The 24,659-nt window shown below is 36.0% G+C and overlaps 1 protein-coding gene and 1 long non-coding RNA gene across 2 annotated transcripts in view; one reads left to right on the top strand and one right to left on the bottom strand.

Moving 5' to 3' along the window:
* LOC145254638 (large neutral amino acids transporter small subunit 2-like) overlaps positions 1-24,659 on the top strand; it is a 314,875-nt gene that overhangs the window by 245,816 nt on the left and 44,400 nt on the right. Inside the window, exons 6-9 of the mRNA XM_080113258.1 lie at positions 11,951-11,995; positions 18,615-18,738; positions 20,358-20,461; positions 22,508-22,604. Of these exons, the coding sequence (XP_079969384.1) occupies positions 11,951-11,995; positions 18,615-18,738; positions 20,358-20,461; positions 22,508-22,604 (370 nt within the window). The remainder of the gene's footprint in view (positions 1-11,950; positions 11,996-18,614; positions 18,739-20,357; positions 20,462-22,507; positions 22,605-24,659) is intronic.
* Positions 1-24,659, bottom strand: part of LOC145254640 (uncharacterized) — a 215,573-nt gene that overhangs the window by 180,886 nt on the left and 10,028 nt on the right. The window lies entirely within an intron of this gene.

Raw genomic sequence — 24,659 nt, 5'->3', positions numbered from 1 at the left:
CACATAATTGCCTAAAAAGGTAGAATCACATTTTCGAGGAATGATCAGAAGGTATTAATCTACAATAATACCAAAGAAATATTGCAATATATTCATTTTTAAATAGTCCTAGATATAAATTTCAGTTTTGTGTACATAAAATGCATTACAATTCAGCTTTGAGTTCTTTAACTTCTTTTCTTTTAATGAATACATGCCATTTTTAAGGAATTGCAGCATATTTATGTGCATTTACTGCAAATTATTTGGAAACCATTGATTTCTGGAGATTTTTAGTGGCATATTCGGATCTCTTGTACAAAAATACACTTATATGGCAAATTTCACTGCTTAATCTTGTGTTTTAACAAAGATATAACATTTTTACGGAAAAAGTAGTAAAAAAAATGTGACAAAATGCATACGGTCTTTAAGAGGGGAAAAATATCCAAACATGTGAGGCACAAAAATAGTCATAACTTTCTTAATTTTAATTGGATTTAAAAAATCTTAAAAGATTCTTTCTTAGTTCATCAAGCTTTTTCTATGTATGCCATTATTGAAATATTTTAAGCCATTTCAATTTTTTACATATATATACTAGCATTTCAGCCTGGCGTTGCCCGGGAGTTTGGATGTGTCTGTTGAGCAAAAAAAAAAGTGGTAGTAGGAAGGCAGGCTCGAACCCGTACCGCGAAGAAGGAAAAGAACTGGAAAAAAAACTGATGTCTTTGCTGTTACGACCACCGCCAAACCGGAATTGACATTTTTTAAAAATTAAGGCTAGACAATCAAAAGGAGAGGATGACTTTCAAAAATATCGGCGAAAAAAGTGACCCCCCCCCCCCTGTAGAAAAGTGCCTAGTTGAAGGGGAAGATATTAATGTTTTTAGCCAATTTTTCGATATTTGTCGTATGAAAGGTCGAACTTTAAAACGATACTGATCTTGGTAAAATCCGTCGCCTCTATTGAAAGTTTAAGGCAGACATGCAAACAGACATACATACATACATTTATATATTGGTAACTAAAAATTTTCAACCCAAACTGATGAAAAAGCTTGCCCTATCTCTGAATACCCTTCATGTAAAATTTCAAATATTTAGACCAGAAATTGTCTGAGTAATTTGGAAGAGACCGCAGAGGTCAATTTTTTTAAACCTTGACTCCTATTATGACCCCTTAAAATTTATTGTTTTGGGCTCAAATCAAGTTATTTAGATCCATGTCCAAGGAACCTATATCTAAAATCTCAAGTGTGTAGACCCAAAATTGTTGGAGGAGTTTGGTAGAGTTCTCAAAGGTCAAATCGTTGAACGTTGACCCCTTAACAGACAAATTTCTGGCCGAAAACCGATTAAAGATTTTCCCAAATCTCAGTACCCTGTACATCAAATTTCGCGTCTGCAGACTTAATAATTGAGAGTTATTGCGTAAGGAAATGTACACACACACAGACACGTTCACTTTTATATATATATATATATATATATATATATATTGCAACATCTTGTCAGACGAGAGCCACTTCCTCAGTCACTAAAAGTCCATGTGCTCGAATATGACTTTTTAGCCCTGCCAGCGACTTGCACACCCTCAAGCAGACATGACACTGAAAACGCTCACTGATTTGTATGAGACTAACAGCAGCGGAACCTGTATTATCGTGGGCTTTCATGTGATTAACAAAACCTGCCTTAGACAACAGAGCCCGATCACACACCTTACAGATCCAGAGATCTCCATGGTTGGGCAGCAAGGTTTGGCATTTCCTACATGCTCTCTTAAGCTTCGCTCGGTCTATTTTGGCTGCTTCATAGTGTTCTGCACCCCTGTATATCAGTGTCCTCCACTGCTTGCGATCATGCACTAGGGACTCCCAACTGTCAACAGGAATATGAAAGCTCACCAGACTCTCCTTGATGCTACTGTGAAAACGTTTTTTGGGCTTGTGCTGGGGTCTTTTTCCAATAAAGAGCTCACCATAGAACAATTGTTTTGGGAGACGATAGTCTTCAAACCGAATGAGATAACTTGCCCAACGCAACTGGTTCTTAATAACAATGGTAGCAATACTGGTTGTTTTGGCCTTTTTTAAGACATATGTATCAGGGACAAAGCTATACCACTTTAAACCAAGAATGTGTCTAAGGCAGTGCTGATGGAACCTCTCGAGCAATTCTATATGTGACTAGTACAAGGTACAAGTTTCAGATGCGTAGAGTAGGGATGGTACTACACATGCTTGATATACTGAAATTTTAGTTGTCAGAGTCAGATCACCGTCAGACCAGACTCTATCTTGTAACCTTCCAAAAGCATTAGATGCCTTGCTGATTCTCTGTCTTATTTCCGCATTAAGAGTGCCATCATTTGATAAGGCACTCGCAAGGTAGACAAAATTTTTTACGACTTCAACGCGCTTTCCACAGACGAAGATATCAGGTTCCACATACAGATCATCGGTAGCGGGAGTGTACATGACTTTAGTTTTCTTAATGCTAACTGTCAGTCCGAAGCAGGTACAAGCATTTGTAAAGAGATCCATCACTAGTTGCATATCTACTGGGGAGTGTGTTACCAGATCAGCATCATCAGCATACAACAGTTCCCTAACAAGTCCATCACTAACAAGTGTTTTGGCTTGGAATCTTCTGAGGTTGAACACCTTTCCAGTTGTTCGGAATCTAATATAAACACCTATATCACAATCGTGGAAACCATACCAGAGCACAGCAGTCAAATAGAGCGAAAATAATGTTGGTGCAGCTATATCACCCTGCTTCACACCATTATCAATGGGGAATTCTTCTGAAAGCTGACCATTGAAGTTGACGCGACCTTTCATACTATGATGAAGTTGCTTGAACTTGTCTGTAAAAGCAGGTGTACAGCCAAATTTTTCCAGCACTATCCAGAGAGCCTCACGGTTGACTGTGTCAAACGCCTTGGTTAAGTCCACAAACACCTGGCAAAGAGGCATACGCTGTTCAATACATTTTTCCAAGAGCTGTCTAGCAGAAAACACCATATCCACAGTTCCTCGCCCACCTCTAAAACCAGACTGGGATTCCGGAAGGATATTAGGACATACATACTTTTCCAATCGGTTTAGCAAGAGCCGTGCAAATACCTTTCCAACCGCACTCAGCAGTGAGATACCTCGATAATTTCCACAATCAGATCTTATTAATACAATGTGTGTGTGTGTGTATATATATATATATATATATATATATATATATATATATATATATATATATATATATATATATACACACACACACTCACACACATTGTATTAATAAGAGTTAATCTGCATAGCTCCTTATATATTAGCGTCCAAAACTAAGGGACAAAATTTTAAAACCTAAGATTTGTTAGAAATAACTGTGAAAAGCTGAAATTTTAACAACTGGTAGTCGTTATCATACATAAGATACTAAAATTTGAATCCTTTGCAAAAGGATAGAAAAAGAATTATGGCATTTATTTTCCATTTTCAAAATAGGAATGTCCAAAAGTAAGGGACAAAAATTGAGAAAAACAATGTAAACAGCATGCTATATTCAGTATATGTATATGTGTGTATGTCCTTTACATTGTATTGCCTTCTATTAATTTTATTACACTCTATTTCGACTAAAGATCTTTTAAAAGTTGCACTTTGTTGTAATTTTGGGAATGCATCAATTATTGGCCAAGATATGACTTTTTTTTTTTAAAGTGTCAAACAGTCTGTATATATCTGCCATGCATATTTTATTTAAATATGTAAAGTAGTAAAAATAAAATTAATGTTGGCCTTTTGATGAAATGAGGGACCAACCCTGGGAAAGCAATGAATCGTTTTTTTTTTTTTTTTTTTTTTTTTTTTTTAATGCATGTAACAACGTTTATTTAACAGCGAGCGACCGGGTTAGAGATGTGAGGAGATGGGTGGTACGGTTTTGAAAATAGGACCTTAAAAAACAAAAAAACAAAAAAAAAATGCAAAAGAGATGGGAAGTATGGGGGGGGGAGAGCTGTTTTACATACACACATCATGCGTGGAGACAGTAGAGTAGATGTCCTGAAAAAGCCTGCCGTTTCCTGCTCCGAGAGAGGCAATTGGGGATTTCCTCTGCAAAACTCTAAAAGACTGGAATTATTTCTCAGGAACGATTTTCGTTAATAGAACAATAAATGGAGTCCTGAGAACTTGCTGGTTTATTATGTGGTCAAGAGTGTGTGTGGGTGAGTGGGGGGTGGGGAGAGGACGACCATATCAACCACTAGGGTGGGTGGGAGGTAAGAGAATTGCAGTTAGTTAAGCACGGAACTGCATATTTTATTCAGAATGATTTTTGTCTCCTGACATACACACTTGAATATCTACACGTTGTCTTTTTATGTTTTTTTTCATGATGCTGAACTCCAAAAAGAAACAAAAAAAAAAAAACCGATGCCTCAAAACTCTATTGGGGAAGACAGTTAAAAATAATACTGCTACTGCTAATACGAAAAACAACCAACACTTTTAGTATTTTAGACCAGCCATACCTCACTGGCTCTATATTCACAACTAGCCTGGGTACCTGGAATTGCCTGGGTGTTTGGAGGTGCATGTTGAGCAATCTAGAAGTGTAAGCCGTGTTTAGTTTCAGAACAGTTTCTGATGGTTCGTTGTTCTACACAAGTCCTGAGAAGTGACTGGTTTGCAGTAGACAGAACAGTTTCCGATGGTTCGTTGTTCTACACAAGCCCTGAGAGGTGACTGGTTTGCAGTAGACAGAACAGTTCCCAATGGTTCGTTGTTCTACACAAGTCCTGGGAGTTGACTGGTTCGCAGTAGACAGTTCTTGAGTTGGAATCCACAGAGCAAAAGATTCCTCCCGTGTTTAGATAGAAAAAACATATGCGAAATTACTTAAGAAAGGTTTAATATTTATGGAGCAATTCTGGTTTTTGATTGGTTGGTAGCAGAACGTGAATTAATTCGATTCGCCAGTTCCTAGCAGCATCGTTTATAAATAGAATCTCCTGCCTATGCAGGATCATACCCCATTATAGTGCAAAAATATTCTAACAAGCAATAAAAGAAAATGTAGGCAGGCAGGCTTGAACCAGTACCATTGAGGAGGAAAAGAATATGAAAAAAAAGTGACGTTTTTGCCGTTGCATCGATCACAAAACCGGGAGTCACAAATGTTAAATTAAGGCTAGTCAATTGAAAGGAGGGGATGACTTTTGAAAATATCGGTGAAAAAAGCGACCCCTTGTAAAAGTTTCCAGTTGAGGGCGAAGGAATTAATAAGGGTGCTTAAAAATACTACTACTACTGCTAATATGAAAAACAACCAACACTTAGTATTTTAGACCAGCAATAACTCACTGGCTCTATATTTGTTATATATATATATTACTAACGTGGTACCCGGCATTGCCTGGGTGGGGAGAGGTTTTATCGTAAGGGTATTGAGCAACCCAGCTCTAAAAAAAAAAAAAAAGTTTCAGCCAAGTAAGCACAAAAAAAAAAAATACCCCCCCCCCTCAATAGCAACAAATACCTGCACGAGTGCAAAAAAAAAAAGAGCCGCAGTAGCCAGGCTCGAACCTGTAACACTAAGAGGAAAAAGAGGTGATGAAAATAAAAAGGAAACACTTTAGTCGCTGCACCTACCGCAACTTACAATGTCGAGTGCGTCCAAAATAAGCTTAGTCATTGCAAGGCGTATGATAACTTTGCAAAAATGTTGACGAAAAAAGTAACCCCTCCTTGTAAAAAATGGCCCAGTTGACAGTCAAAGAATTAATGATTTTGGCAAAGTTTTGGATATCTGTCACTCGAGAGACTGATCTTTCTAATAATACCAATTTTTTCAGTGTTAGTCGCAACTGTCAAAATTTTTAGCAAGATATACAAACATACGTACATTCACACACACACACACACACACACACACTAACAAACAGGTGAGATTTATATTATAGATTAGTAGATGTACCCAACATTGCCCAGCATTAAACGTAATGTTCAATTCCTTAGAAAAAAATTCAGTAAAAAAAATATGGAAAGAAACTGAGACATGTGCATGCGAGTATTATGTTTTTTCTAAACAGTTCACTTCTTGTAAGTAAAAAGAAAAATATACTTGAGTTGAGATCGAAACCAAAACCTGAAGACAGTGAGTCAAGTACGATAACCATTCGGCTAGCTTGACAAGATCTGGAAAAAGTGTTTTCAAACCTACTTATTTTTAATATATGGAAGCTAACAAGTACCTTCTCAATTTTGACCCCCTTAGCAGCCCTTTTTTTCTGGATGAAAACCGATTAAGCTATAATCGAAATCAGAACATATAGCCCGCCAGCATTATTTGTTACCATCTGATCTAAGTCAATAAACATTTTTTTAGTTGTAAGTCATGACTTATCAAGGCCCGAAGGCCACTCGAGGATAAGGGTTAATGAATGTAAGGTGGTAGTGAAGTAATCGTCAATGGTGTAGATTGGGTAGAATTTGATTATTTATGGGGAGGGCTTAACAAGAGCTTGTTTACATTGGATTTGAAGACTACCATGTTGTATTTGACCAGGAAGCAGGCAAGCGGAACAATGTTCCACAGGCAGGCAGTGTTGGGAAAGAAGTTTTGTTTATGTGATTTGCGTTTAGATAAAGGCATAGCTAGAGAGTGGGTGGAATCGTATATAATGGTTGTAATTAGTCACATGTTTTTTGTGAAAGTTTGGCAAGGAGGAACCATAGATTGGAGTTCAGTCGAGCATTTGCCATGAAAAAAATAATAGTAGAAACAGGCTCGCAATGTCTCTTCTGTGGGAAAGAGGTTGCAGAGAAGAGAAAAGGGCATTGCTTACTAGATTTCAAAGCTGGTTTTGAACTCTATAAAGGCTGGATAGGATGCGCCAAGTAGTTCCTGGCCAGATGTAACAACAGTACTCCATTTTAGGACGTATCTGACTTTTCTACAGATAGAGGATTGAATCGGCAGTGAGATACCTTCTGGAGCAGTAGAGTGATTCAACCATTTTTCCAGCAATCTTGCCTATCAAATTTTAAAACTTAATAAAATGATGTTGTTAACGGTATAAATGTATATTTGCGCATGCGTAGAAGTACACATTTAGTTCCAAATCGAATTTGTTCCACAGATCCAAATAATGTATATATCAAGTTTTAAGTTTGTAGACCAAACATTGACAGAGTAGTTTAGTAGAAACCATTTGGCACGCGCACATGCACACACATAGACAAGGTCACTTTTCTATACAGGGTGGAACGATGAAATTGTCACTCTAGAAAAGATGACAGGATTCCATTTCCGTTTACTGAAAATAGGTTTTGTTTTTTTGTTGCAGACCATCTACTAGTTGGCCAGTTGTGTACAAATCCCAAGAGCAATAGGAGCCTTCTATCATGTCTGAAAGTGACGCAATGTTCAATGAACGAGATCAGAGATGCGCCGCTGTACAACTCATGCTCCCTACTGATCCAAATTATGACAACAGGACGATTGCCAGCACCTTCAAAAGGTCATTAGATCTGAGCCTCTCTTTAAGACACATTACAAATCGATATTTACCTCTCTTTCACCGTGAGAGGATGTGACACAAGGTTAGTGCTCCAAGAGAAGGAGCACTTCGATCGTACAAAAATGTCTGAGTAGCCCTGTTGACATTCCTTGGTGAGCGCACCTCAGGCAACCAATCATAAACCTGCTCCGCTCTAAAGCCGATAGGCAAAGCCTGGGAGGATGGACCTTCTAGGGCTACACACAACATTTTGCATTTGTCCGACAGCAAAAAGGTCATAAAAATAACCCAGTTTCTGTTGGACTGATTGTCGATGTTGGAACCTCGACTGCCATTAACTACAAAGTTAACAGGCCTCTCTTTAAGACTTGTATTACAGATCAATCATATCATTCTCGTATACTTTCTCTTCATGCTGCACATGTCCTCAACTCTCACTGGGCAGGTTTTATTTCTGCGCATCATCACACTGCATATACAGGCCTGATAGACTTTTCCTTTGGGCAACAACGATAGCACCCTGCTTGTAAGTAATAGTCCTCAACGCAAGATTGCTCAGGGATTCTTATCCTTATTTTGTTTGTCAACTTTGAAGGGATATTTTATCATCTGTTGACCCCTATATATCTACATTATTTTACGTTTCTAAATTTTTGAGATGAGGATTAATTATTCGTATTATTTGGATTCTTTGAACTACTGTTCTCCTCTTAAATGTCATTTTCACAACGCTTCAGTTGAGGTAACCTGATTTTCATCCTGGCCCCCCAAAATCAACAGAAATCAGACCGTTCTTGTAATGATCCGGTCCCTGTTGATTTTGTAGTGGGTGTAAAAGTTCTGTGCAGTTTCTAGGAGGTCCACTCTCCTAGGCTTTGCCTTCTCTCTTTGAGAAGGGGTTAGTTTATTGCTAATTGCCTGAGGCGCCCTCACCGGGGAATACCAACAGAGCGGCCCAGGCACTTTTTGCAGGTCAGAGTGCCCCTCCTCTGGGGCGCTGACTTCTCTATCCCACTTTTTCACCCTGGTGTCATAGTTCTTATAGTGGGAGAGAACTAAACTCCTACCTTCTCCAGGTGTATCTTGTCAAACACAGGAATATTTCTACCAAGCTCTGGAATTTGCACAGAATTCCAAACAGAACACTTTATTTAATCCACGGGGATAGCATGCTCTCATTCTCAAGATTGAAGCTTCAATTCTCAGTGTGGCCGGTAAAATATACAATTGCGAATTACTTGGGACCTTTACCCAGTCATGGCTGACAGAACAAGAGCATGCTACAACCGTGAATTAAATAAAAGGGTCCAGTTGGAAATTCTGTGCAGATTCCCAAGCTCAACAGAAAGATTTTTTGCGTTTGACAAAATACACCTGAAGAGGTTCAGAGGTTATGTAACGTGGCAGGAACAAACAAACAAGAAAAAAAACGGAAAGAAACAAAAATGCGACTTTGCTTTTTTTTTTTCTGTTTTACCATTACAGGGCTCTACATTGCGACTGAAACAGTCGCATTTGCGAGTGATTTTTCAAAATGGCTACTAGAAATAATGAAACGCTTATCTTTCGGTGATTGTATTTCTTTTCAATGACAATCTTCCAAAGCTCACTACTGAATGAAAAATATCTTTTCAACTTTTTCTTTTTAATAAAACGGACAAAGTTAAATTATTTAAACAATGAAAGTTTAATGGAACAATATACACCTTTTTTTTCTTTTAACAAAGTCTGTTTAAAAAAATATCCGAAGAAATTAGAATGTATCAAGTATCAACATAAAATTTGTTGTATATTTAGAATTGCACTTGTTAAAATACAAAAAAAATCTTTATGATGTATATACTCGTTCGGTGAAGTAAATAAAGGGTTCTGCTCAAAATTCTGTCCAAATTCCCGAGTTTGACAGAAACATTCCTAAGTTTGACAGAAACATTCCTAAGTTTGACAGAAACATTCCTAAGTTTGACAGAAACATTCCCAAGTTTGACAGAAACATTCCCAAGTTTGACAGAAACATTCCCAAGTTTGACAGAAACATTCCCAAGTTTGACAGAAACATTCCCAAGTTTGACAGAAACATTCCCAAGTTTGACAGAAACATTCCCAAGTTTGACAGAAACATTCCCAAGTTTGACAGAAACATTCCCAAGTTTGACAGAAACATTCCCAAGTTTGACAGAAACATTCCCAAGTTTGACAGAAACATTCCCAAGTTTGACAGAAACATTCCCAAGTTTGACAGAAACATTCCCAAGTTTGACAGAAACATTCCCAAGTTTGACAGAAACATTCCCAAGTTTGACAGAAACATTCCCAAGTTTGACAGAAACATTCCCAAGTTTGACAGAAACATTCCCAAGTTTGACAGAAACATTCCCAAGTTTGACAGAAACATTCCCAAGTTTGACAGAAACATTCCCAAGTTTGACAGAAACATTCCCAAGTTTGACAGAAACATTCCCAAGTTTGACAGAAACATTCCCAAGTTTGACAGAAACATTCCCAAGTTTGACAGAAACATTCCCAAGTTTGACAGAAACATTCCCAAGTTTGACAGAAACATTCCCAAGTTTGACAGAAACATTCCCAAGTTTGACAGAAACATTCCCAAGTTTGACAGAAACATTCCCAAGTTTGACAAGATACACCTGAAGAAGGTTGGAGGTTACATTGAAACGTTGTGAAAATCTCACTCAAGATGAGAACAGTATTCTGATGAACCCAAATAATACGAAACGTTTTTATGACCGTTACTTTCGGCAACACTTAAAGTCTCTCGCTGCAACCTGTTCATTTTAGCTTGGCACAAGTTTCTCTTTCTTCCGACAGCCAACTCGTTCTCATCTGCCAACTCGTTCTCATATTCGACTTCACACATCCATTCTCTTTGACGCCCACTTTGTTTCACGAGCACACTTCCTAATTGGCATATGCCTTTTTTTCAGATACTGCTGCTGCTAATATCTTTGTAAGCCAGCTATCCTTCGCCGCTGCTGCTATTTTACCACACGCTCACTTGCACTATAAGATTCTTATATATAAGTTCTTAACCATGCTCTTTAAGTAAGCCTCCAAAGTTGCTTGTAACACTTTAATGATATGCGTAGGCAAGCCATAACGGTACGTAATCCTTTAACCCTGCCTGGAGGTAAATTTTTAATCCTGGCAATAATTACATCCTTAACCATACCCTTTAGGTAAAAAATTAACGATATTCCCCCCCCCCCCTCCTTATAAATAATTTTACCCATGCTTGTAAGTAAAACTTTTTAATCTCTTACCAAAATCATTACTTAACTCAAACATTTCTTGGCCTTCATACTAGGATCACAGTGTAGTATCTGTTCTGATCCTACACTTAAGTAATTGGTCCTTGGTCAATGTAGGGGAAACCCTTCATACTGAGACAATTACTATTTAGTTGGACACTGCCAGAGTGCCCTCTTTTAGGGGGACCTGTTTTTCCCCCCACATTAGAAAACGACCTTGTGTCTAATTTGCTTTCGTTGGGAAGCAAATATATACCATCTGCTCTGATGCTGCACTGCACTTTTTCTGTCCTCGGTCGGTGGAGGAGAGGTCCTTCATGACTGAGATAATTTTTATTTTTGTTCCTCTGCAGAGTGCCACTTTTTGGGGAGCTGCATTTTCCTCCACATTAAAAACCGGCCATGTGTCTAACTCTGCCCTCGTGGGGAGGCAAATAAATGGGAAAATCATTACTTTTTCTTGTCTTGCAATACCCATCAACAAGCAAAAATTGTGACAACTTATTTTTAGTGATTTAAAAGATTTAAAAAATATTCCTTAAATCATCAAACCATTAAAATATTTTAAACCATTTCAATTTTTTCATTAAACTGCTAATATTTTAGTAGTTAATGTTTTAATGGGTAATGTTCTAATATTTTAATGGCTAATCTATTGCTGTATAATGGCTAAAGTTTGTGTTTTAATGTCTAATATTTTGCTGTTTTAATCACTTATGTTTTTATAATTAATACTTTAATGGTTAATGTTTGAATGATGAACATTTTAATGGCTAATATTTTAATGGTTAGAGTTTGTGTTTTAATGGTCAAGTAGCTGGATGCCCAGCATTGGACTGCTAGACTTTGGAATTTCCTCTCTATTTCCTGCTTTCCTGAACATACTAACCTGTAGAAGTTTAAATTTATGTGTACAGACATCTTGCTGCTCACCTTTCCAGAGTCCTCTCCTAGACATGATCCCAAATAGTAGCCCCTTATGTCCCCGTAGCAATCAATACACTTTGTTTAGGGTGAAAAAGAGTTAAAAAAAACGTTTTAATGTTCTATGTTTTACTGTTTTAATGGCTAATGTGTTAATATTTTAATATTTTATTGACTAATTTTAATATTTTCTGATTTCTTTACAAGTGTGAAGTAATAAAAATCATTTTATTTATGATTTCAGGAATTTCTTAAATTTTGTCACAGAGGAACTGAAGGATCCGTACAAGTAAGTTTATTTTCTTTTGGATATTTGCATATTTTAAACCAAAAGCTACTCAGCCTGTACATCATGAGCCCTTCATAGGTGACTCTTTCATGGTTGTGGGTGAATAAGTATGAACATTAATCCAGCAAAAATACTCTTAAATCAAAGCTGCTAGAAAATCAGAAATGAAATTTATGAATGCTTTTTTTTTTTTTTTTTTTTTTTTTTTTTGTTTTTTTTTAATTTTCAACATGGACTTGTGATTGAGAAATATGGAACATTTTTATTTAAAAAATGGTTCTGTTGATCTGTGATTCCTAACGGGATTCCATATATTATTTCTATGTAATTAATTTAATTATGGTCTCTCATAGACAATAATTTTATACTGATTTACTAGATGCCTTCAATACAGTTCCAAACTTTTTTCGTATGGACACTTTTCTTGATAGCACACACATGAAACTTTAGTCCACTTTGAAGTAATCTCCTCCGGCTGCAATGCACTTGTACCGTTCCAACAACTTCTGGAAGTTCTTGTGTGAGCGTGTCAGTGATACTCATCACGATCTCTTTAATCTCTTCAATTGTCTCATAACAACAGCCTCTAAGGTTTTCCTTGTAGCTTAGAAAATAACCAAAAGTCACAGGGAGCAAGGTCTGGGCTATAGGGAGGGTGAGGAACTGTCTTAATGCCCATCTTGCTCAAATAGTCTGTGACAAGGATGGAGCATCCTTGGAACAAAACTTCACGCAAATCTCTACATCTTCAGTTCGTCGCACATAACTGTGTGTATAGTTCCTACACCAACATCAAACCATACACGTATTGTCTCTATAGACACACAGCGGTCCTTATCCATGAAATTCTTTATTTGGCCAATCAACTCTGGTGTTCTGACTTCCTTACTCCTCCCACACCTATCATCCCTTATAGACTCCCTGCCTTCCTTGAATCTTTTATATGACTCAAAACCTAATGCTTGATTCATGCAAGATGGTCCAAAAGCAGTCTGAAGCATTCCATACGTTTCTGTGGCATTTTTTCCAAATTTAAAACAGAATTTTATTGCATATCGTTCTTCTAAAGTGTCCTCACGTCCAGATTGCATTATTGTAATTCACCAGCTGTGACAATCAGGCTTTAGTAGGGTGTATTCCAATTCATGCTGTATGTAGCTGTTCCTTTGAACCTGGAATCATAAAAATTGGTCAGTCATCTCATAAGATGTATAGCAATAACTTACTGAATTTTTAAGAGTCTACGACAATTTTAAATACCTATATACAAAAATAAAGTCTGGAAACTTATTGACGGCACCTCATATTATTTATAAACTAGCCGGTCACCTGACATTGCCTGGTCATAAAATACGCTTAAATTAATACTTAATACTTTGATTAATTCAGATTTCGTATTTATTATTATATTATATTGGACCCAATATATAGTAATGATTTAAAAAGTTTTAAAAAAATGACTTATGCGTCACCACTGAGAATCAAAACCAAACTTACGATTTACTTTTTTCCTTTGATGTTAATGCCTTAGCTATGAAGACATGTTTGCTGCAAGGCTAAAAATTAAAACATGAACCAATAGCTATTATGTTATGCAGGCATATTCGTAATGCTGTCGTTCGACCTTTACCTGACAAATTCCATTTTTTTTTTTTTAGTTTTCACACTTTGCACTGATTTTCCTTGGCTAAAACCCAAATATAAAGTTTCGCGGTTCAAATACCCTATATATTAAGTTTCATATCTGTAGACCAAAAACTGACAGGAGTTTGGTAGGCAAAATTTTTTAAACATATATATATATATGTATACATGAATATATATAGAAAGAGGTTTGTGTTTACTATAACGTTTTTATGCAAATATTACGCAAGTATAAATCGTGTAGAATATCTGCATGAATATAGTGATACATAATAGTTAACTAAAGATGATCATCCCATAAGACAACCTGAAAAGGGATTAATTTAAATGAATGTTTAAAAGAATATGCAAATGAGCTAGATCTTTTGCAAATGAATGCAATTCTATGACCCATATATGAGAAAATGTATTTTCTTTTTAAAGAAATAGCATAAAGGGGTTTAATATGGATATCAATACACAAAAAACAACTCTGTAAGTATAGATAATCTATAGACGGCAGGTAAAAATACGAAATATGCAGGGTTGTTAGAAGGAAAACTGAATACTGAATGACAAGGTGATTAAAAGTTATATACAAGTGTCGTTGGAAAAGTAATCCCTATTTTTTTATTCCGCCCGAATGGATCAGAGAGGATTGTAAATTGCATTATTATGATGACTGAACTTATGCATTCGTGATCTGGAAGTTTCATCTTTGTTGCAGATATTGATGGTGAGACTCTGAAAAAAAAAAATAACCCCTTTTGTAGACGTGCGTCAGAAGTAGAAATGCGTCATTGAATTCCTGGCAAAAGTGCATTAAGAATGGTGGTGACTATGTAGAAAAAAAAAAAAAAATTCTGGCGAATAAAAGGTTGCTCGTTTTAATGATACCACTCCTATCTTCATAACACTTCAATTTTCTTTTTAAAAGAAAAAAAGGGGGGTGCTTTACATTTGGAATGTGTCTCATATTTATAATTAAATCTTAATTGCTTAAAGATTTTCCTTGATCCCTAGACTCCTATGTGTGAAACTTGAATATTACAATATTTCTGATATAAAACTTTATCAAGTGTTTCTAGTTTTGCTTTGAGTGAGTATTTTTTGAAGATTGCAAAATATTGTGATTACATTAAGCTATTTACCATAAATTTAGCCCTGCTAGTCTCTTATGTAATGAGCAGTTATCTGTATGTTTGTAATTTGGTATAATTAGATCGCTTACGAGGATGGCTGAGCAAGAATTTATTTACGTTGGACTTAAATAAAGATATTGTAGTCAGCTGGAAAGCAGACCAGCAGAACAGTTCCACAGAGGGGCAGTTCAAGAGAAGAAGCCTTGTTCATGCAATCCATGTTTAGGTTTAGGCAACTATAAAGAGTGTAGGAAATTGTTGATAGTGGTTGTAGCTAGACGATAGAGTGGGAGAATAGAACTTTAGTGGATCGAGAATTGCTGACATCAACTGACAAACACAGTTTTGACAGTGTAGACTGTCGATGGTGTCACACACGCAACCACTACCCAGGGTGCAACTGATATTTGCATAATATGTTGGAGTGTATGTTTTTGTGTTTTATTTTATTGTTTATACTTGTGAAACCGTGTACCCCCCTTTCAACTGTGAGAGAAAACACTGCCAAAAGAGAAAATGAAGGAAAAAACCACTGAAGCAATGCAGGGGTTGGCATTTTTGTTGAGTGAGGTAGCGCATGTGTTATACCACGTGGGCAGAGGAGAAGGCGAGTGTTGGAAGAGGAATTGGGTAGAACAGGGGGGAAAGAAAGAGAGAATGATAGAGCGATAGAAGTTTTATAAATATGTGACACTTTTCTTCCTGGGCAACATGGTGTAACCCGACTAGTTATATATAAAAAGTTATTTTTAAATTAGTTCTCATTTTTCAATTTTCCCTGTTAGAACTTGCCATATCTCCTCATCATTATTAACTATCGATTAATTATATATATATATATATATATATATATATATATATATATATATATATACTAGTATTGGGACGATCCTTCGGAATCTGAATAATTCGAACTTTTTGGGATATCAGAATGAGCAGTTGTCTGTATGTTTGTATATCCAGCTAAAAATTAAAAAAAAGAAAACATAACAAACACCCACAAAATTGGTATTTTCTTGATTAGTGTTGCATTGGATGAAATTATATTTAAGATTAAAAAAAGCATATTCATTCTTTGAAGGTTAACTTATTAGGTTTTATTATTGTGTTAATTTTGAAATTAAATGACAACTTGTTCAATGAGGGATCTATTATATAAAGAATTGTCTGCATGTGATATTTGCTGTCCCCCCCCCCACACCATCTCTAAGTGTTAAGAAACACATTTTGAAAAATCACAAAAGAGAAGGAAATATGTTTATCAGCAGAACAAAGACAGAGGAAGTTGTTCACTAAGGAACACGAGAGAAAGCTAAAATAAGATGGTTAATCAAGGTGTGGCAGTAACATGAACAAAGCATCTATCAATATATTTTAGAGTTTATTTTAGGTAATGAGTTTTGTGGCAGTTAATGACAGATGAGGACAGTTTGTGGGCAGTCTTGGGTTTACAACAGTTGAAGACAGATCATCACTAGATTTTTTTTTCTTTACAAAGGAGTCACCACATATTAAGGCCTGGAGACCACTCAAGGATGAGGGTTAATGTGTGTATTATAGTGATTGAGACAGTTGCATAATAATCATTTGTGGAAGTAATTTAGCATAATTGGATAATTTACGAGGACGGTTGAGCAAGAACTTATTTACATTGGACTTAAATAAAGATATTGTAATCAGCTAGAAAGCAGACCAGCAGAACAGAGTTCCACAGATGGGCAGTTCTAGGGAAGAAGCTTTGTTTATGGAATCCATGTTTAGGTTTAGGCAACGATAAAGAGTGTAGAAAATTGTTGATAGTGGTTGTAGCTAGACGATGGAGAGTGGGAGAATAGAACTTTGATGCTGACATCAACTGACAAACATGGTTTCGACAACGTAGATGTGGGCCTTAACATGTAGAGGGTCCGTAGTGTCACACACGCACCCACCTACCCAGAGGGCAACTGATGTTTGCGTAATGTTGGAGTTTGTCTTTTTGTGTTTTGTTTTATTTTTTATACTTGTGAACCCGTGTGCACCCCATCGCCACTATGAGAGACAACACGGCCAGAACAGAAAACGAAGAAAAAGACCACAGAAGCAATGTAGGGTTGGCATTTTTGTTGAGTAAGGTAGCGCATGTGTTATACCACGTGGGCAGAGGAGAAGGCGAGTGTTGGGGGAGGAAGTGGGTAGAACGGAGGGGGGAGGAAGGAGAGAACGATAGATAGTTTTATTATAAATATGTTACACTTTTTTCCTGGGCAACATGGGGTAACCCTACTAGTTATATTTAAAAGGTTCTTTTTAGATTAGTCCTCATTTTTAAATTTTCCCTGTTACAACTTGCCATATCTCCTCCTCCTTCGATAAATTATATATATAATAGTGTTGGAACGATGATTCGGAATTGGAAAAATTTGAACTTTTTTGGGTATCGGAATCAAAAATTTTTTAGCCTATTTTCCGATGCCAAAACCGATTCCTTAAATCATCTTTTTTTTATTTGATTTTGGTTTAAGAAACATCTTCCACCGCTTGTAGTAATAATAAAATAATAAATATTTATTGATTTTAAACTTCCAGTAAGACTAAAATCTCTTGATCACCCCCTCACAAATTTGTCTTTACGTTTGAGAAAATATAGGCACATTTAAGATGTGTTTTTACGGTAATCGGGACAAAATAACACTTTTATAAAGAATCAGAATCGGAATCTAATTGTATTGGCATCGGAAATTTAGTATGGAATCAGGAAAAATATTGGAATCGTCCCATCACATACATTACAGAACACTACTGTCAAAAGATAAGCAGATGACAGATGTAATACGGAAGCAAACAGAAATAATTCTGTTCATAGTTTCGTATTTCGTTGTGCTGAGCAGAACATACCTCTGGGTAAATGGTCAGTACAATCGCCCAGTATGGGCACTGCTCGGACAGAAAGAAACTGCAACCTACTATCTGTACAACTGCAGTCTCTCTCCCACAGAAGAGACGTTGCGAACCTGTCTTTGTTTTATCGTTTTTTCCATGGCAAGTGCTCGTCTGAGCTCCAGTCTCTGGTCCTCCCTCGCCAATCTTTCACGACCCCCCCCCCGTCTAGCTGAAACTACTGTCATTAATTTTCTCCACTCTTTATCTGTACCCAAATCCAAACATAGATTCCATGAGCAGAGCTTCTTTCTTAGAAGTGCACACCTGTGGAACTCTCTTCCGTTTGCCTGTTTCCCACCTGACTACAACCTGGATGTCTTAAAGTCCAACATAAACAAATTCCTGGCAAACCGCCCCCTTAAGTAAGACACTATCAAATCTCCAATACGACTGATTAATACAATACTATCCCATTGATTACTGTACACGCAATAACCCTTATCCCCGAGTAGCTTCCGGGCCTTGATAAGTGGTGACCTCCATGTAAAAAAAAAAGAAAAAAAAACAAAAACTGGAGAGAAAGCTATGGCAATACATCAAACTCTTTGTTTGAGAAACGGCGTGAAATAGGATTCTGAATTAAAACACCGCATTTGGTAAGGATTACCATGATAAACAGATAGCACCTGATTGTCATGAAACTAATCTACGACGGCCAGCAAAGAATAATGGAAAAGATCGTGAGTAGTAGAAGCAGAGGACAATAGCAAGAAATATACGTTGACAGCCTGAACCCCTGGGCAACATGATGAGCAACAATGAATTGATGACTGCCTCGAGGGAGAGAGATAAATGGAGTCGTAGCCTGTATCAGACAAGACACCACTTGAATGAATGAATGAATGAATGTACATTACACACAATGCTTTACTCAAACTACATTATCCTTTTAATTTATTTATCTACTTTAAAAAAATTTTTTTTTTTTATAGAAATCTTCCCCGTGCCATTTGGATCTCTGTTCCCATTATTATGTGCGTTTACGTGTTTGCAAACGTTTCATACTTCACCGTTCTCTCACCCTCGGAGCTGTTGGCATCTGAAGCAGTGGCCGTGGTAAGTAACAATTGGGTATCTCAAACAAAAAAAGAAAAAAAATAACAACTTTGATTGATCATGTAAGATTCATTTCAACAGTTAACACATTGAATCTTTGTAATATGATTAGAGATCAAGTTAGATTTTTCTTTTTAATAGTAAATCAATTAAAAAAAACAAAACTTTTGGCATCTGATTCTCTTTTTGGGCAGATCCATTTTCAAGAAATTCATCTGATCACATGTGTATCTTCTGGTATTTTGTGAGCAAAAATTCAGCGCCTACTTTTTCCGCAACGCTAATGTCAACATGTGATCTTAAAAAAAATGTTAGTCATCTGAAACTTATGGTTTTTGACTGATTATAAAATGTATACTTTATTAAAGTATCATATTTGTCGGAAATATCGAGCACTGTATGTGAGGGTAAATTTGAAATTTTGTGTCCGTTTTACAAGCCAAAATTCATCAGCTATCAGTGTGTGTGTGTGTGTTTGTGTGTATATTTTGGGAGCAAGTCATTATTCAAGTACGTCTGATTGAACATGACAAAGTTATTCTTTTTTCCGATTTTTCTGGATATTTTTTCCATTCGTGGAGCGGTCTTTTTTATTTCAGCTGGTGTTTCATAAAATATATATATATATATATCTATATAACTTGAATCATCTGATGATAAAGGTGGAAAATCTTTATCCCGTCTATTGAAATAACTTGTAATGAATTAAGTTAACACACTCGAGGCTTAAAATAATAAAAAAATATATTTAGCTCTACTAACGTATTGAGCACTCTTTATCCTTATTTTTTACCAAATATACCTCTTATTTATTTATATATATATATATATATATATATATATATATATATATAAACCTTTGGATCGTCTGACCATGCTTTTCTACGATCGGGCGATTTCATCTTTTAAGAGAGGGATGACAGGTGAATTTATATATTATATGCGAATACAAAGTAAAATCCTACCTAATTATCTATCCATAAGAATTTCAGGTTCTTGTTCTGAATTCTCCCTATATTAAAAAAAAACAAAAATAAAAATGTCTGTATGTATCCGTGACAAAACGAAAATGTCATATTCCAAAAAAAATTGCGTAAATTGATAAAAATAGCTTTATTTTTACAAAGAAAATAATTTTTAAGCGATTAATGGGAATTCGTAGTCATTACAGCATAAATCTAGTAAGTATGAATTATTGTTGAGTTATCTCCTTTGTTTTTTGAAATGTATATAAAATTCTAGACAAGAACCAAATCTTACCTGGTGTAGCCCTGTTGTAAAATATACTTAAATTATATTTAATATATATTTTAATTTTTGCAGATTTAATTATTATTATTGAACCGACACTGTTGATTATTATATTGTACCCAATATATAGTAATGATTTCAAAAGTAAAAATAAAAAAAAACATGGGCGCCATCAGCTAGAACCAAAACATACATCTATGCAACCTTATTTGTTAACGTCTGATATAAGTATATACTTATATAAAAACTTAACAAATTAATGTTGTTAAAGATATTCATAAGATGTTTGAACTTCGCCATTTATTCCAGAAATGAGTTCAACTTTTGCATCTATTCATTTCGATTTCTGTGTGTTAATTTTCTTTCAGACCTTTGCCCAGCGGACTTTGGGTGTGATGGCCTGGGTGATGCCTCTCTTTGTAGCTTGTTCAACATTTGGTGGCCTTAATGGTGCTATCTTCACTGGCTCTAGGTAAGATTATAATGTGTCCAATTGGATATTGGTAATGTTGAAAAAACTATGAAGCCCCTCATTACATCAACTTATTATATAAAGTTAATTAACAAATGGGGTGTTGTTTTGGCATTAAATGATCCCAAATAAGTTGATATGCTGTTAAAGAGAGGGTGAGCTGGAGATCAGGTAGTCAACTCATAACCTTCTAGATATTTAGGATTTCCAGTCTAAGGTAGATATATTAGGAGGAAATTGGTTGATTTTAGCAGATAGGTTCGGGAAAACAATAAAAGACCGGGTTTAAGTATGTTGATGGAAAGGGATAATGAGAGAAGTGTCTTGCGGCAGACGGACAAAAGACCTCAGAGTCAGTTTTTGCTGATGCCTTCAGTCTCTCAAGTCCAAGACTTATCTCAGAAGTAGAAACACTGACGATAGGACAACATACACACACACACTCACACACGTGTTCAACAATTTTTGTGTAAAATGTGTCTGTATTATTTCTTACTATTTTCCATTGGTGCTACTAAACCAGGCTGTCTGAAAAACTGACTTCCTGAACAAAATACACTGCACATAAATGTTATTGTTTTTTTTCTTCTCTTTTGCACAACTCAAGCATGTTCTGCAAAGCCCAAAAACAAAAACATGAACACTCCCAGACACACAAAGTACATTTGTGTGAAATTTCCAAAAAGTCAGCCCAGTCCTTTTGGAGTCCATAGGAAATGAACTAACACAAACACAAAAAGTGCCTTTTATATATAAGTAGAGATAATATAATTGTAAAGTTCTCGATTATTAAGAAAATTTAAAAAAATCAGAGCTTAATATTTCTTTAGGAGCAAGGCATAGTATCTGTTCTGATGCTGAATTTTACCTTTTCTGGCCTTGATCAGTGGAGAAGAAATCTTTCTAGACTGAGGCAATTTTTATTTTTGTTCCTATCCAAAGTGCCTCTTTTTGGGAGCTGCATTTTCCCCACATTAAAAACCGACCTTGTGTCTAACTCTGCCCTCGTGGGGAGGCAAGTAAATAGGAACATTAATACCATTTGGTTTCAAAGCCGAAACAAATGAGGCCAATATGTGGTTGTCGATGTTGGACTGTCATCCGCTTCGATTTCTATCCGTCTTTCTGAAAAGCAAATAAAAACAAAGGCTGACGAGAGTCCAATATAGGTAACTAAATATTGGTCCCCTTTGTTTTGGATTTTAAACTAATGGTACCGATGTTGTTCTGATCTTGTACACATACACACACACGCATATATATATATATATATATATATATATATATATAGAACTTGAATGTCTACTAGACATTACTCTCGAGTGTCTAAGATCTCTCTGTACAGGGGTTTGTCAGGACAACCTGGCATGAGGATAGTTTTTTTCTACAACTAAACCCTGACTAAATATTCAAAATCACATAGAATTTACAGCTCAAATAAGATCTCCTTGGTATGGCTAGCCTATACTATTTTTTACAAGGACTGATGCATCTTCTCTAAATGATGTTACCCTGAGTAACAGCATGAAGCTGAGTACTCCACCAGACTAGATGAATTCGTGTCCTGGAATCTAGTAAGATCAAGACACCTTAAACATACTATAACATATAGAGATCAAGTGTGAGGTGTGAGCCCTTAGGAAAGGGCTCATTGATTTCTGAGAACTTCGACTGAAGTAAAATGAAAAAAAAAAAAAAAAGAGTATATATATATATAAAACTTGACTAATGCTATTCAGAACTGATTGTGGACTGTGTATTACAAAGTTTTTCCTATATTGTTATTAAATTCTGATACAAAACCTTTCTAAGAATATTCCCAGATACATAAAGTACATCTGTGTGAAATTTACAAAAAAATGGCCCAGCCGTTTCGGAGTTCATATGGAATGAACACACACACACACACACACACACACACACAGTGTCTTTTATATATAGGTAGCGATAGATTTCTCTTATTAGAATTCTAAATAACAAATTCTTCAAATGTTTTTCAAATTGTTCAAATGCTGATTAATGCGTAAACTTATTTCTTTCCACCAGGCTGTGTTTTGTCGGAGCTAGAGGTAAACATTTCCCTGAGTTTTTGGCAATGATTAACATGAAAAAATTCACCCCGATGCCTGCCCTCGTGTTTGGTGTAAGTATTATGTAATTTTTATTTTGTCTCTTATGAATCATTCGAACTACTATTCTTTTCTTGGATGTTATTCACGCATTGTTTTTGGCCGACATAGTAATGCTTATTTATTATAATTGAAAAGCAAAAAAAAAAAAAAAAAAAAAATGTATTTAAAGTAAAAAACGCTAATACATAATTACATATCGTGTCCAAATTAGTAAAAATTACGAAAAATGATTCAGTAGAACTTGCTAGAATCATTTTTTACAAAAAAACATTCTCAATCCGCCATTTTCTAATTTGAAATAATAAGTTACATGAAAACAAGAGAGATAAGTCAGTTTGTCATACAGAATTGGTTGCAATGTAACTGGTAAAACTGCATTATTCGATAAATTTGGTTTTTTCATGTAATTATTTTTCTACTCAATATTTTGTTAGAATTTTTTTAATTTTTACTAATTTCAACATGACATGTAAGTATGTAATAATATACGAACAAACCCTAGGGGCCTCTTTTATCAACAAACTCCTCTTGCATGACAGTTTAATTTGGTATTTTTCATCTTTTGATATCCAGCAATTAACTCCTGATGAGTTTGTTGGTGAAAGGGGCTCCTAGAGTTTGTTCACATATTATATTCAAAGCGCTGTATAGTTTTTGTACCGTTAAAACGTATGCAATAGTGGAGAGAATTTGAATACATACTAGATACTGTCCTTGAGTGTCTAAGGTCTTTCTGGGTTTCTTTAAATGATAACCTTAGATGAGGATATTTTTTGCTACAAGTAAACCTTGACCAGGAATTCAAATTCATGACCCAAATAAGATCTGCTCAGTATGGCTAACCCACACTGGCCTTTATGAGAAACTAGCAAGAGTGCCTGGCGTTGCCCAGGTGTTTAGGTGGTGTAGTAAGGACCCCCGGGTAGAGGGGGTCGAAACAACAGTAGCGGGGGGTGCCTAGGTGTGTGTATGTGGTGTAGTAAGGAACAGGAGGGGGGTAAAAAAGAGTGGTGGTGTGGGGTTAAAACTAGGCAGAGGTGTTAAAAAAAAAAGTGGTAGTAGGCAGGCAAGTTTGAACCTATAACGTGAAGGAGAAAAGAAAAAAGGTTAAAAAAAACATGACATCTTAGCCAATGTCTCTCTATTCCCCAACCGGAAGTTCGGAACGTTCAAATTAAGGGTAGTCAATCCAGCTGATATGATGACTTATAAAAATGGTGACGCAAAAACTGAACCCCTCCTTGCAGAAAAGCGCCCATCGCCAAACCGGCAGTGGCGAATGTTTAAATTAAGGCTAGTCAATCGAAAAGATAGAAATGGAAAAGTACCCCGTTGAGGGTGAAGGAATTATTGTTTTTTGGCCAATTTTTCGATATTTGTCATCCGAGATGTCAAGCTTCAAAACGATACCGATCTCCTGAAAATCCATCGCCTTTGTCGAAACTTTTAGGCAGACAGACATACAAACATACATACATTTAAACAAACAAGTAAGATTTATATTATAGATTAGCCTGGATGCCCGGCGTTGCCCGAGTGTTTGTAGGTGTGTGATAGTATGCAGGCAGGCTCGAACCTGTACCGCGAATGAGGAAAAGAACATTAAAAAGAAAATGTGACGTCTTTGCTGTTGCGCCCATCGCCAAATGGAAATCACTCAAGACAGTGCATGAAGCCACATGATGTAAGAAACTAAAACGATGTTTTAAAATTAAGCAAATGATAAATGTCGACAGATTTCAACCTAGAAACATCAATTTTTCCCTCTTTGTCCAAAGCATCGCTGATAGAACGTGAGGACTAAAAGACAAGGAAAGCGAGAGGTACAAAGCTGTCAAAAGTAAACCCAAGGTTCACATTCTACTCTCGGTTCGCTGTTTACGGTCTTGCTTGATGATTTCTTTCCATGTAGATATATTCTTGCTTCTTTCATGCCTGAACTAGCTAAGACCGTTTAGGACATCAAGTTTTGGGATAACCAATTTCTCAAATCGTGTCTAACCTAATGTTGCATATTATATATTTCTTCATAGACATTTATACAGGATGACTAAAAAGTTACTGAA

This window comes from Euprymna scolopes, chromosome 30, assembly GCF_053919585.1.
Source record: "Euprymna scolopes isolate OS-2025 chromosome 30, ASM5391958v1, whole genome shotgun sequence".
NCBI classification, from domain to species: Eukaryota; Metazoa; Mollusca; class Cephalopoda; order Sepiida; family Sepiolidae; genus Euprymna; species Euprymna scolopes.
This window is presented reverse-complemented; position numbering and strand designations above follow the sequence as displayed.